This window comes from Bos mutus, chromosome 15, assembly GCF_027580195.1.
Source record: "Bos mutus isolate GX-2022 chromosome 15, NWIPB_WYAK_1.1, whole genome shotgun sequence".
NCBI classification, from domain to species: domain Eukaryota; kingdom Metazoa; phylum Chordata; class Mammalia; order Artiodactyla; family Bovidae; genus Bos; species Bos mutus.
The window spans coordinates 76,643,439-76,657,330 of NC_091631.1; the positions used below are offsets into that span (position 1 = coordinate 76,643,439).

General features: G+C 37.1%; 1 protein-coding gene across 1 annotated transcript in view; it reads right to left on the minus strand.

The window, feature by feature from the left end:
* Positions 1–13,547, minus strand: part of LOC102272500 (uncharacterized) — a 35,452-nt gene extending 21,905 nt beyond the window's left edge. The window contains exons 1-8 of the mRNA XM_070383118.1: positions 13,506–13,547; positions 12,649–12,915; positions 10,231–10,290; positions 7,361–7,476; positions 6,533–6,706; positions 5,855–6,089; positions 5,276–5,419; positions 360–469 (exon numbers count right to left, since the gene is read on the minus strand). Of these exons, the coding sequence (XP_070239219.1) occupies positions 360–469; positions 5,276–5,419; positions 5,855–6,089; positions 6,533–6,706; positions 7,361–7,476; positions 10,231–10,290; positions 12,649–12,915; positions 13,506–13,512 (1,113 nt within the window). The 5' untranslated portion in view covers positions 13,513–13,547. The remainder of the gene's footprint in view (positions 1–359; positions 470–5,275; positions 5,420–5,854; positions 6,090–6,532; positions 6,707–7,360; positions 7,477–10,230; positions 10,291–12,648; positions 12,916–13,505) is intronic.
* Between the last annotated feature and the right edge of the window lie 345 nt (positions 13,548–13,892).

The window sequence follows — 13,892 nt, forward strand, 5'->3', positions numbered from 1 at the left end:
TAGCAAAATAAATGATTAAAACAAAAAGATTTTCCTTTATACAAATCAGTAATATGCATGTCAAAGGATGGACTGACATGCTTTAAAATCTACTAAATCTAATAGTTTCGGACATTAGTAAATTAGAGTCCACTCATTTGTTTATTCAGGAAAGAGGGATGTTAAATGATTTTCTGGGGTTGTTTTCTAGATCATAATATCTTGGAACTGGCTTCCGGGTTGGCTGACTCACCAAAGAAAACCTCAAAACTCATTTGAAAAGAAAGACATTTTTAGAAGAAAACATATCCAGAGCTGCTCCTTAGGTTGCCAGTTAGAATAGATAGGGAGGTAGCATTTCAGAAGTATCTTGCACATACCTTTCGGAAAATTTCCTCCAGGTCACAGGACCAGGCATATTCTTGAAAAGTTTCGATGAGTTTAATAATAAAAAGAGAGCCGAATATGGGATGTCTCCAGGAAACATTATCTGTGAAGAAAACACATTTCAAATTTCATGCAAGCTCTCTCACTTGGCTACAGAAATGGAGTCCTAGGATTTCTGTTTCAACTAAAGCAGACTGTTGAGTTTATGCTATTTCTTACAGTCTGTATGCCATCATTAAGTGACTCTATTCAACATTCAGTGTGTATATTTTCAGTGACACTTGACAGTTTTTAAAACCATATGAAGAATGCTGTATATGGTACAGACGTTATGCAGGATAATCTTTGAGGTTCAAAGAGCCACAAATATAGTAGAGAAGGAGAGAAAGGCAGGTTGGAATGGAAGGGAGTGACTGGGCCTTGAGGAACAAATACCAGAGTGTGGACCCCAAGAGTGCCACTGACATACTTGATTTAAGTTAATTATACACTCTGAAATGCAGGCCTCGACTGTAATAGGGAAGGTAATAATTTCTGCCCCCAACATACATTTGCATATTAGATGTAATATGCATTACAAGGATCTGGAAGAATATACAAATGTAGTACCCAGTTTCGGAGAAGGCAATGGCACTCCACTCTAGTACTCTTGCCTGGAAAATCCCATGGACAGAGGAGCCTGGTAGGCTGTAGTCCATGGGGTCGCTAAGAGTTGGACATGACTGAGCGACGTCACTCTCACTTTTCACTTTCATGCATTGGAGAAGGAAATGGCAACCCACTCCAGTGTTCTTGCCTGGAGAATCCCAGGGATGGGGGAGCCTGGTGGGCTGCTGTCTATGGAGTCCCACAGAGTTGGACACAACTGAAGCGACTTAGCAGCAGCAGCAGCAGTACCCAGTTTATACAAGGAATTCATATTAATAAAATTTCTTTAAATTTATCTACCTTGTGATTTAATTAAAATCAAATAATATTGGTCATAAAGCATTTAGACAAAGAAATTACTAATTAAATATGAAAATGTTACCAACAGAAAAGAAGTCCATACTGAGAAAAGGCTTAAGAGGGAAAGATCATAAGACAAAACACTCTCATAGAAAAGATATATTAAAAAAAAAAAAAGATATATTAAAAAAATAGTTATACAAAATAGTAGGACTTAGAAGTTATAAAGCCATTTTTAAATTATGCAAAGGAACATATAGGAAAATTATCAAAACATTTTAGCCAATAGAAATGGTAATAAAATGCATAATAGTAATAGATTAAAATCCTATCTAAAACTACAGCTGTCTTAATGAAGATGGCTTCAATTAAAGGAAGTAGGTGGGAGAGAATTGCAGGCCAATATATCTTCAAGTTCTTAGTGAAATTAGTTAGAGAATGGTTACTTTTCTTCATAAGAGTACTACAATGGAATTAATACCAGAGGATAAAAAGCTAGATTTACTCATAGAAACTCAAGGAAATTAACTGGAGTTTCTACGAATCATGTGGAAAGGAGTATGAGGAAAGTGAAAGAAAGTGAGACAAAAATCAACAAGATAGATGTCAAGAAGCCAAGGGGCCTATAAAGATTATAACACCTAGATGTAAATCTCTGTGGAAGACTGGGATCATTTTTTTTTTAATAGCTACATCTAGTAACGATAACCCTGTATGTGAGACACAAAAGAGACACAGATGTATAGAACAGTTTTTTGGACTCTGTGGGAGAGGGAGAGGGTGGGATGATTTGAGAGAATGGCATTGAAACATGTATAATATCATATATGAAAAGAATCGCCAGTCCAAGTTCAATGCATGATACTGGTTGCTTGGGCTTGGTGCACTGGGACAACCCAGAGGGATGGTACGGGGAGAGAGGAGGGAGGAGGGTTCGGAATGGGGAACATGTGTATACCTGTGGTGGATTCACGTCGATGTATGGCAAAATCAATACAATATTGTAAAGTAATTAACCTCCAATTAAAATAAATAAATTTATATTTTAAAAAAAGTCTGTTAAATACACTCAAATTATAAATGTATGGAGGCTTTCCCTAGTGTCATTGTTTTCACTTTTGAAAAAAAAATTGATTTCTATTCTTTTTTTTTTTTAATTTTAATTCTAATTTTAAAATGAATCCACCACAGGTATACATGTGTTCCCCATCCTGAACCCTCCTCCCTCCTCCCACCCCATACCATCCCTCTGGGTCGTCCCAGTGCACCTGCCCCAAGCATCCAGTATCGTGCATTGAACCTGGACTGGCATCTCGTTTCATACATGATATTTTACATGTTTCAATGCCATTCTCCCAAATCTTCCCACCCTCTCCCTCTCCCACAGAGTCCATAAGACTGTTCTATACATCAGTGTCTCTTTTGCTGTCTCATATACAGGGTTATCGTTACCATCTTTCTAAATTCCATATATATGCGTTAGTATACTGTATTGGTGTTTTTCCTTCTGGCTTACTTCATTCTGTATAATAGGCTCCAGTTTCATCCACCTCATTAGAACTGATTCAAATGTATTCTTTTTAATGGCTGAGTAATACTCCATTGTGTATATGTACCATAGCTTTCTTATCCATTCATCTGCTGATGGACATCTAGGTTGCTTCCATGTCCTGACTATTATAAACAGTGCTGCAATGAACATTGATTTCTTTTTCATGAAAAATTGATTTCTATATCAATATATGGTCAACACAATGCAAAAGCATGCTGTCTCCTGAGAGATGGTAACTCATTATAGAAAAAAATCTGTAAGTTAAACTATCTTATCAGGGGCAAATCTTTAGGCTGGAAGTAATCAAGAGAATCTTAATGTCCAAGAAATTCCAAACTATAGTGGATGACTTTTATTCAAACCTGGATATGGAAAGTAACTCAAGGTAAAAGCTTGAATTTAAGCTACAGCTATTAATAAAACATCATTAATAGTGACAATAATTTAAAGTGTGCTTTATTCTATGTCATGCTTACTTAACATTCTGTATTTATTATTAAAATGCTTTCAGACTTATGACAATGACACATGTATTCGTATATATTAGTGAGGAATTCAAAGAAAGCCCAGAGAAGCTAAATAATTGGAACTAATTTACAAAGTACTAAGTGACAGAGTCATAATATAATTGACAGTACTCATAATCCAAAAACTTCTCCAAGCTAGGCTTCAGCAATATGTGAACCGTGAACTTCCAGATGTTCAAGTTGGTTTTAGAAAAGGCAGAGGAACCAGAGATCAAATTGTCAACATCTGCTGCATCATGGAAAAAGGAAGAGAGTTCCAGAAAAACATCTATTTCTGCTTCATTGACTATGCCAAAGCCTTTGACTGTGTGGATTATAATAAACTGTGGAAAATTCTGAAAGAGATGGGAATACCAGACCACCTAACCTGCCTCTTGAGAAACCTATATGCAGGTCAGGAAGCAACAGTTAGAACTGGACATGGAACAACAGACAGGTTCCAAATAGGAAAAGGAGTACGTCAAGGCTGTATATTGTCACCCTGCTTATTTAACTTACATGCAGAGTACATCATGAGAAACACTGGGCTGGAAGAAGCACAATCTGGAATCAAGATTGCCAGGAGAAATATCAATAATCTCAGATACACAGATGATACCACCCTTATGGCAGAAAGTGAAGAGGAACTAAAAAGCCTCTTGATGAAAGTGAAAGAGGAGAGTGAAAAAGTTGGCTTAAAGCTCAACATTCAGAAAACGAATATCATGGTATCTGGTCCCATCACTTCATGGCAAATAGATGGGGAAACAATGGAAACAGTGTCAGACTTTATTTTTCTGGGATCCAAAATCCCTGCAGATGGTGATAGCAGCCATGAAATTAGAAGATGCTTACTCTTTGGAAGGTAAGTTATGACCAACCTAGATAGCATATTGAAAAGCAGAGACATTACTTTGCCAACAAAGGTCCGGCTAGTCAAGGCTATGGTTTTTCCAGTGGTCATGTATGGATGTGAGAGTTGGACTGTGAAGAAAGCTGAGCACCGAAGAATTGTTGCTTTTGAACTGTGGTGTTGGAGAAGACTCTTGAGAGTCCCTTGGACTGCAAGGAGATCCAACCAGTCCATTCTGAAGGAGATCAGCCCTGGGATTTCTTTGGAAGGACTGATGCTAAAGCTGAAACTCCAGTATTTTGGCCACCTCATGCGAAGAGTTGACTCACTGGAAAAGACTCTGATGCTGGGAGGGATTGGCAGTAGGAGGACAAGGGAACAACAGAGGATGAGATGGCTGGATGGCATCACTGACTTGATGGAAATGAGTTTGAGTGAACTCCGGGAGTTGGTGTTGGACCAGGAAGCCCGGCGTGCTGCAATTCATGGGGTTGCAGAGCGACTGAACTTAACTGAACTGATAATCCAAAATCTAGGTTTAGAATCATTCAGTTTTTTCCTGTTTCATAAACTCCACACTTCTGTTTAAAATACCTTTACCACAGGGACTCAGTATACTTTGTTTGCTTTCCTGCCTCTCCCTTTTTATAAACATTCTTCTATAAATACATGTCTAGGCAAATTGAAATGTTAAGTGATGTCAACATGTGGACCTATCTATTTATTCCACAGAGTACAAAAATAATTTTGCAACATGGGAGTTTACTAAAATAAATGTATATTTACTTGGTTTCCATGGATAAGGAGAAATGAAGGTGTAACTGAGAGGAAGACTTGAATTAGTCTTCAAAAGTCTTATGAAAATTTTACCTGTGGTGGATTCATGTTGATATATGGCAAAACCAATACAATATTGTAAAGTTAAAAATAAAATAAATATATTAATTTAAAAAAAGAAAAATTTAACCCAGATATCCATTCTCTAATGTATTGATGCGAATTTCTGCATTGGTAATGCTCATAAAGGTGTTTTACACAGATACTCATTACCTGGTGTCGAAGAGCAGAAAGCAATAAAATCCTTCTCTATGTGGGCTTTCTTAATGGCATCAGACTCAAAATCTTCTGGGGCCACTAAGGAACAGTTTCCAGAAGCTGCTACTGAATCGTTTACCCATACCATCCCTTGCTTCTCTGAAAAGACAAGATTTGGTTTCTTGTTACTGCCAATAACCAAGAAAACTTTCTCCACTAAACATCTGTTCAACCATTTACTGATTTGTCAATAACTTTAATTCAGATACAGATGCACATATATATCTCAAAAACTATCTTAACAACTCTTGTCTCTCCTAACCCTCAAATTAATTCTTACAACATCAAAGTCTTAAGATTAAAAGTGATATTTCAGTTGAAAAAGGAACAAACATCTACCAACCAGTCATATAATTCACAGAAGCTATAATCCCTTTTGTAATGTCAAAGAATATCTACTTTTACCAAACAGGATGGTAGCTTTTCTTTGACATTGAAGAGTAAACTCAAAGGAATGGAAAAATACTGGACACACACACAGATAATGAAATCAATACTTCAGGGCCCTGTGTTCTGACAGACATCAGCACTCACCACCACGGCAGGCCTGGATAATGATCACCTTGGGTTTGTCCTTCAAAGCTGGGCAGTTCCCGGTGTTCAAAATGTGAAAGATGTCATCAACTTTTAATATGTCTGGGACTTCTTCAGAGTATTTCTTCCCACAAATGCCAGCCCGAATTCCATGAGACATGAATACCAGAAAAGTACTGTCAGAGGTCCGGTGCTCTGAGTGAGCAGCAAATGCCTTCAGTTCTAAAATCATTTCCTGGAAGAGACATATTAATACCACTGGTGTTGAACTATGTGACTGGTTATCATGGCAGCTTGGAATCCAATAAAGAGACACTCTTGAATGATATGAAAATCAATGGAATACAAAAGGAACATTTAATTTTCAATTCATGGAAAGGTGAAAAAAGAGTTTCGGGGTGTAATTAAGGGATTTCTAGTGCAGAGAAAGGGACATTGCTTATTTATTTATTTTTGTGGCCATAGACATATAATTGAATTAATGGAACATTTTCCAGGTAAAGGTTTCACCAGACTCTTGCTAAAAGATTCTAGGATAGAAGCATGAAATACCCTACAAGAACAAATTTGAATTTTAGACTATCAAGAGATTAAATTTCTGGTGCTACAACCAATCTTTCTAACATTCTTTAGGAGTAAAGGCCATGACCATTGTCTCTACATTATGACAAAATTTACCGAAGCAGTGAGATTTTCTTTCACATCCACCTTGTATCCCAGACCTTCTAGTAGCACCTTCATATTTCTGGTATCAACATCAGCTCCATCTCTTCTGGTAAGATTTTCAAATTCTGTGTTGCAGATAATAAGGGCAAGACGTGTGCGGTTCGACCTTTCCATTATTGGGTAAATCTGTAAGAAACACAGGTTGAACAAATAGCCTTGTCCTCTCTAATTAAATATTCATCTTGAGGATTTAACAGCTTCTCTTCCCTTATTTCGCTACAGAAACCCAAGCTCTTGAACCATAGGTAAAAATAAAGAGGGGAGAATGAGTCCTACCATAGGAGTAGAATGAAATCTGCGAATGTCCAGATGTCAGCTGAGCACTTGATTTTAATTACTTTTGAGAGGTAGGACTGAGGGAAATGAGCAGAATTAGGGCTACAATGACTCAATTTTAAAACTGATTCCTTGACTTACTGCTTAAGACACATTATTTCACAACTATTGCCTCAGTGTTATGATCTTTAAAATGGGCTATTTTGAGGGTTCAAGGTGTTATTATATGCAATATCCTCCAAACAGTGCCTGCCTCATATTATGTAGCTGTTTTTATTATTTTAACTGTTTTGTTTTTACTATTATAACTATTTTCTCAGGGGATCAGACTAAACTTGAAAATCTCTAAATAAACCAGGGAAATAGGAATTCTTTATGTAAGGGAAGAAGCAGGATGGTTTTCCAGAACCTGTCAAAGAAATTAGCTCTAAGAAAGAACCACTGCAGTTTAGAATTTTCTCCAGTGTGTCTTTCACCCAGATCCTTATGTTCCAAGCATAGCACCTCTCCTGATTTTTCTTTCCGTATTCTTTGGGCTGTTTCTGGGGGGCAAAGCTTGAGGTTCCTTCCTGGTCCTGAAGATGCAAGCTTAACTGGGTTATCCAGCATTGCCTGAGGAGCTGCAAGAGACAAAAAACATTATGAATAATGGCATTCCTGAGTATCCCATTTAGCGTACCTCCCAGAATCACCTGTGCATGAAGCCATGGAGGAAGGCATTAATCCTTAAGAAGATGATCCTGGTTACTCCTTACACCATTGAAAGCAACTCTGCTAAAGAAATATATTCCAAGTCGGAGATTTCCAGGGTGTGATACAGGCATCACATCCCTTCATCACTTAGAATTAGCATTTTACAAATGCTTTTAATTAAAAAGCAAAAGGGAGTTTTTCAAGACCATGCATTATAACACTCCCAGAAAACAGTATGTTAGATAAAAGAATTAAGCTATAAATATATTTCAAATAATTGAAATCTGAGATAACTGAAGTTGGCCTTAATGAATATATTTCAATGATTTGAAAATTCATGTTTATATATCTATTTATTTGCTTAACAGTTGAGAAAGTAGGCATTAGAGACTGCAAGGAATGAAGGAAGGTAAGAAGGAAAAGCCTTTGTCCTATACTTTAGGATCTCATTACTGTGTGTACATATAGGGAGAAAAAGAAGATATTGATACATGGACAAAAATGAATATGAAATAGAGTAATAAATCAAGGTGTACACCTAGAGGAATCCATACCACTAAATATTGATTGCACAAATATATGAAGAAGAATTCTCACAGTGGCTTATGTGAGAAAAGACTTGGGAGTTTATTTGATCACAAATTCAACATCATCCAATAATGTTACACATTTTCTAAATAAATAATGTAATCTTTGCTTCAAAATAGAAATAATTTTTATTGATGTTGAGATATTTTAGAAACTAAACTGTCAAACAAGAAAATTATATTCAATTTTGACAAAGAACTTGTAGAAACTGTAGTATATTCAGTTAGGTAAACTGATGTAGAGTGAAGTTCATTGACTACGGAGAAAGTAAGAGATAGTTAGAATGGATATAGTTGGGAAAAAAACTATAGAAATCATTATCACGTGGAAAAAATATTGCATTTCTTAAAAAAGGAGCCTGAAGAACAATAGAAAAATTATATAAATATTTGGACTATATTAGAGCTATATTATTGGAGAAGGAAATGGCAACCCACTCCAGTGTTCTTGCCTGGAGAATCCCATGGATGGAGAAGCCTGGTAGGCTGCAGTTCATGAGGTTGCACAGAGTCAGACACGACTGAAGTGACACAGCAGCAGAGCTATATTATATTATATATATTAGACTATATTATAGCATTTGGTTATATAATGAGTGTCCCAGATGACAAGAACTTTCTTGTCATCTGCGACCAAGGCATTCCTTGTGCTACCTTCAGTGCTATGTTGAATGAAAAGTTTTGTGTTTAAATTTTGTGGCTGAGACTGGTTAAATCTTCAATAAGACAATTCATTCTTTTTCCTGAAAACACAGCTAATCTATATAGCTAACAAGTCCAGTGATTAGGTATGGCCATATAACTAAGTTCTAGATTATAGAATGAAAGCTGATATACTATGTTATTCATCCAGACCAAGCCTAACAAAATCTCTTACAAATGATCCTACATATTCCTTCCAATGCCATTAATTTGATTGTTATTACCTCAATCATTTTGGCATTGTATGCTGCAGATATCAGAGCCATAGCCTGAAAGAGACCTAGATATCTAATTACCACCTGAAGGAAAGCTAAATCTGAAGAAAAACAAATGCCCATTTTAGAAATTCCTTGAATTGGAACAAAAGTTTCTATCATATCTAGCTATTATAAATATTTATCTCTGTTATAATATCATGTCACTGCCAGAGATATGTGTAGTGTCATTTTCATCCCCAAATTTTTGGCTGGCTTTATTTTGATGGTGGAGTTTCTTAAATGCCTATCCACTCACTATTCATATATTCAAGTAGTTTTAAGAAAAGAAGAAATCTTGCTTGTTTTATTCATTACTTTCTAAATAGTCCATAGAACAGGGTCTGTAGCACAATTGGCACATGCAAATATTTTCTAATGATTCTGCCCAAATTATTCAGTGAAATAGTCTTAACAAATATTAGTTGCATATATATTACAGGTTTACAGGTGAAATTCTATTAGAGGTGATCTATAAGCAAACATGTATGTTCAATTTCCTCATAAAGCTGAAAGTGCTATGAGGGAAAATAATGCATTTATTTTTAAAATTACAAGAAAAATATAGTGAAGTTATGACTGGAGAATTATGAAACACTCTTGGAATAGGGGCTCTGAAATCTAATAGTAGAAGTAGAAATGCAGAAACCAATCAGAATTTGTGAGAGGAAAATAAAATCTGGGTGCTGCTGAAATGTTGGAAGTCAGGGAGAAGAAATGGTCGAAGATAATTTCAGGTTTCTGGTTTGAATAACTGGGTGCTAGTGGTACCATTAATCAAGACAGAGGAAAGTGGAGGAGAGCCGAGGTCAGGGAGACATGGCAAGCTATCTCAGTTCACATGGTTGAAACTGACTGCAGGAGATGAATGCACATGTTCAGTGGATGCTTGAATAGCAAAATGTGGCACTCAAGTGGTTATTCAGGATTTGAGATACAGATTCAGAACTGTTAACATGATAGTGAAACTGTAGAAACAGCTTCTGCTAAAGCAGAATAGATAAAGAAGAGAAAAATGTATAGAATAAATCTGTAAATAAACCCATGGTCCTCTCACCCTGATTCATCCCATTAATCTGTAGTTAATGTCAAGGAAGGTGGCATTCAAAGAATGCTATTGCCTTGAGAGTACCATTACCTGGAAAAGGAGGGACCACTGCTTGGGGTTTTTGTCTAAGATAATTTTCAGACTGTGAACCTGAGGAAAGACAAAGGACATTAAAATAGTTACAATCTCTAAAGACTCTTACCCCAGTGTACTGGCTGCTCATTACTAAAGATACCTTCTATAGGTTTTAATCCTGCTCAAGATGTGACTCACCTGGAGCCATACTTATCACTGGGAAACAAAAGCTTCTACACGTGAACGACTGGACTTGTTAACTTAAGTAGTGGTAGAACAAAAGTGTCTGGAAGTGACTTCTTTAATTTATACTTTCTATGATGAAAATAAAATTGAAACAGCATCAGCTATAGAATCACATATATCTTAAGGTGGCTCCTGAGGTAATCAGTACTGCCTAACGAATGTGTATTCAAAGTGAAGTTGTCTAATTCAGAGTTGACCCGGACTTTGGAGAAAACTAACACTAAAAGGCATCTGTGCTTGGACACTTAGCCATGCCAAGATCTATCACAACAAAATGAGAAGGAAATTGAGGCCTATCCCCAATCAGTGTTAAGTGAATTTCCTAAGTCATATAACAAGAAGGTGGTAGAGCCAAGATTTGAATACAAAAATGTCTTGATTATCAATACTGGCCTCTTAATCACTAAGCTACTCTCTAGCCCACAAAGGGTTTTATACAATTATGCATATGACTGGAGCCCTGACCACAACCTGTAATCTGCACTTGTCTTACTCAATCAAATCTATCAATATGTTGTCTGAGGTTGCTAGACATTATGATTGTCAATTTCAAGCACAAGAATTGAAATTAACTTTATTTAAGGTTTTATAAATATCTCAGTGTAGCACAACCCACCTCAGAAACATATTCTAGAAACTTAAGTATCAGCATGAACCAATACTACTCCAAGTCATAGTACCTACTAAAGACAAGATTTCCATAGACAAATAATGGGCCATGTCTCTCCTGTGAATGGAGGAGAGCCTTAGGACATCCCACAATACTGCAAGTCCAAGACATAGGCTAAAATTTGTCCCATCCTTCCTATCTAGACTGCTGGACTAAATTAACCATTGATAAATTCAAGAACATTTTCTGGAGGAGGGCTTGTTATTGCCGTAGTTTATATGTCAAGAAATGTTTTTAGGTGTGTCCTCTTAGAGCAAATTTAAATATTATATCCAATTATCATACACTTGGGTCCTGAAGCAACTGCCAAATAGATGAGGAGGAACCAAAGCCTTTACAACCTTGACTGAGGAGGTATCATCCAACATCTGGAGAAACAGATTCCAGGAATTAGAGTTATCACAATGAGTTGCACAAGTGCTTCTAGGGTTCAAGGACTGTGAGTTAAATATGATAAGGAAGAAAAAGTTTTGACAATTATATAGATATTCTAAACCCTTATTTTTATTGACTGTCTTTAATTCTTGGAGGTGGGAGTTAATCTAAAAAATGTATCAAAAAAATTCAACAACAACAACAACAAAAAAACATTTGCTGTCACTCAGAGGGGCACAGGCTCCTCTCAGTTCCTGAGGGACAAATGATGTCTTGTTTTCAAATAACATCTACTTTCCTTGAATGATTTTAGAAGCACAAAAGTGAAAGTTGCTCAGTCATGTCCGACTCCTTGCAGCTCCATGGACTGTACAGTGGGTAGATTTTCCCTTCTCCAGGGACTCTGAGCAGCTCAAAAGAAGCCAATAACTAGAAGCCCATCAGAGCTGCAGTCTTTTTTTGTGTGGAGAAGCTAGGGAACCATAGAAGGGGCAGCTCGGATGGCTGAGCCTGGACTGAGTCTTCAGGAGACAGAAAGAGAGGCGATGAGCCTCCCAGAATGGTGCACAGTAGAGTGCACAATTCTACTTGAAAGAAAATGCAAGGGGGCAATGAAAAGCAAGAGTCCACTTAAAATCTCTACTTTTCTGTAAGCAATTAATTTATTCTCTGAGTGTTCCATTCTCCCTGAAATATATTTTATTTCTCTTGGAGAGCAAAATTTTGGAGCGACATTATGCAAAGTATTTGATTACAGAGTTTAAACCTGTCAAATGACTACACATAGGTTTCTAGGGACCTTTAGACTATAACTAACTTACTAGATAAATCAATAGAGTACCTTGCAAGGATGGCTGGAGAATACAGTATGAAACTTTTCAAGGTTGTTCTCATGAATTTCAACAAATGAGCTACAACATACTCAGGATAGGAAATAAGCTTTAATCAAAAGAGAGACACTAAGGCCAAAAAACAGGACCAAAGAAGAAAAGAGACAGGGGGCATGCAATATGAGCACTGAAATACCTGAAGCCAGAGGTAAGGAAGTGGTCTGCAAGCTAATATGACCAATGAAGAAGTCAGATATTAGGTCTAATGACACAGGGCTTACATGAACTTCAGTCTGAGTCACAGACCCTTACCTGAAGTGAGCCCCAGTATTCCTGCCAGGTGGGAGTCTTCTTCACAAATATGGCTGATGCAGATTTGGCATGCCCGAGGTCCTTTACGAATAACAATGTCTATCAAAACTCGGGCTCTATCCATAGCTGTATCATTTTCATCTCTTACTTTTTCCATCTCCTCCTGGTTCAGCACTCTTTTTTCTAATAGCTCATCCAGCAAGCCATTTATCGTACCCTTGCTCACTGAATGAACAAACAGCTTCCTCTTCTCTTTCAGAAGCTTGTCTGTTGGAAACAAAAGAATGCCTCAAGTCATGAAAACAACCTCACTTTCCTTTCATCTCAGCAACTCAGAATAGCCTCGTTCAGATTTAATCAATAAAATGTGCCTTCCCACACAGTGTGGTAATCCTGAGGACGCTCACACCTCATTCCTCCTTCAGTATCATCCATGTGCTGACAGAGTGGCCCAAAGAATGAGATATACTACCGTCAAGATAGTACCTGAAAATCCTATGTTAACATGCTTCATGTTGATACAACTGTGCATAATAAAATAATGAAACAGTGATTTTCCATTTCCTTTGGGGAGAGCTGCTGGAACCCATTCTGTGCCAATTCTGCACCCTCTGTCAGAATTCAGTTAAGATTGCAAAATGACAGCCGGAGAGCAGCCAGTGAAGTTTGGTTCCTTTCTGTCCCTTACTGTTCCGCACCCCTTTCATTCTCTTTGCCCCTACCTGTCCCTCTCTTTGCACAAACACTCCCTCTTTGCACATTCATAGAACTTAATTATGGTTTCTGTAAGAGCCAGCCCCTTCCAAAACTATTCTTTCAAGAAGCTGTTTTCAGTAAAAAAAAAAAAAAAAACTCACCGGCCATGGCTTCCCCTTCTTAGCCTTGGTGTGTTATGAAACTGAAATCTTGTTCCACCTTCCTTTTCAACAGGGTGTGTACATATTGTGAAATACCCATGATGCATTTATATATATATGCATTTATTTTTGTTCTAAAGAGATTATCAGATAACTCCAACTTAGATCACATCAGGGATTGTATCCCTGGGAAATTTCCTTCACCACAATTTGAATCAGGTCAGGGTAGGCAGGAAATGAGGCTTACAGAATAAGAATATAATGAAGAAGTATATATACAATTAAATTCACACAATAATTAAGTGTAATCTGCAAAGCTAACTCATCCTTTGGTATCGTCATTCATTTAGGCTGCTGTAACAAAAAGTCACAGACTGGATATCATAT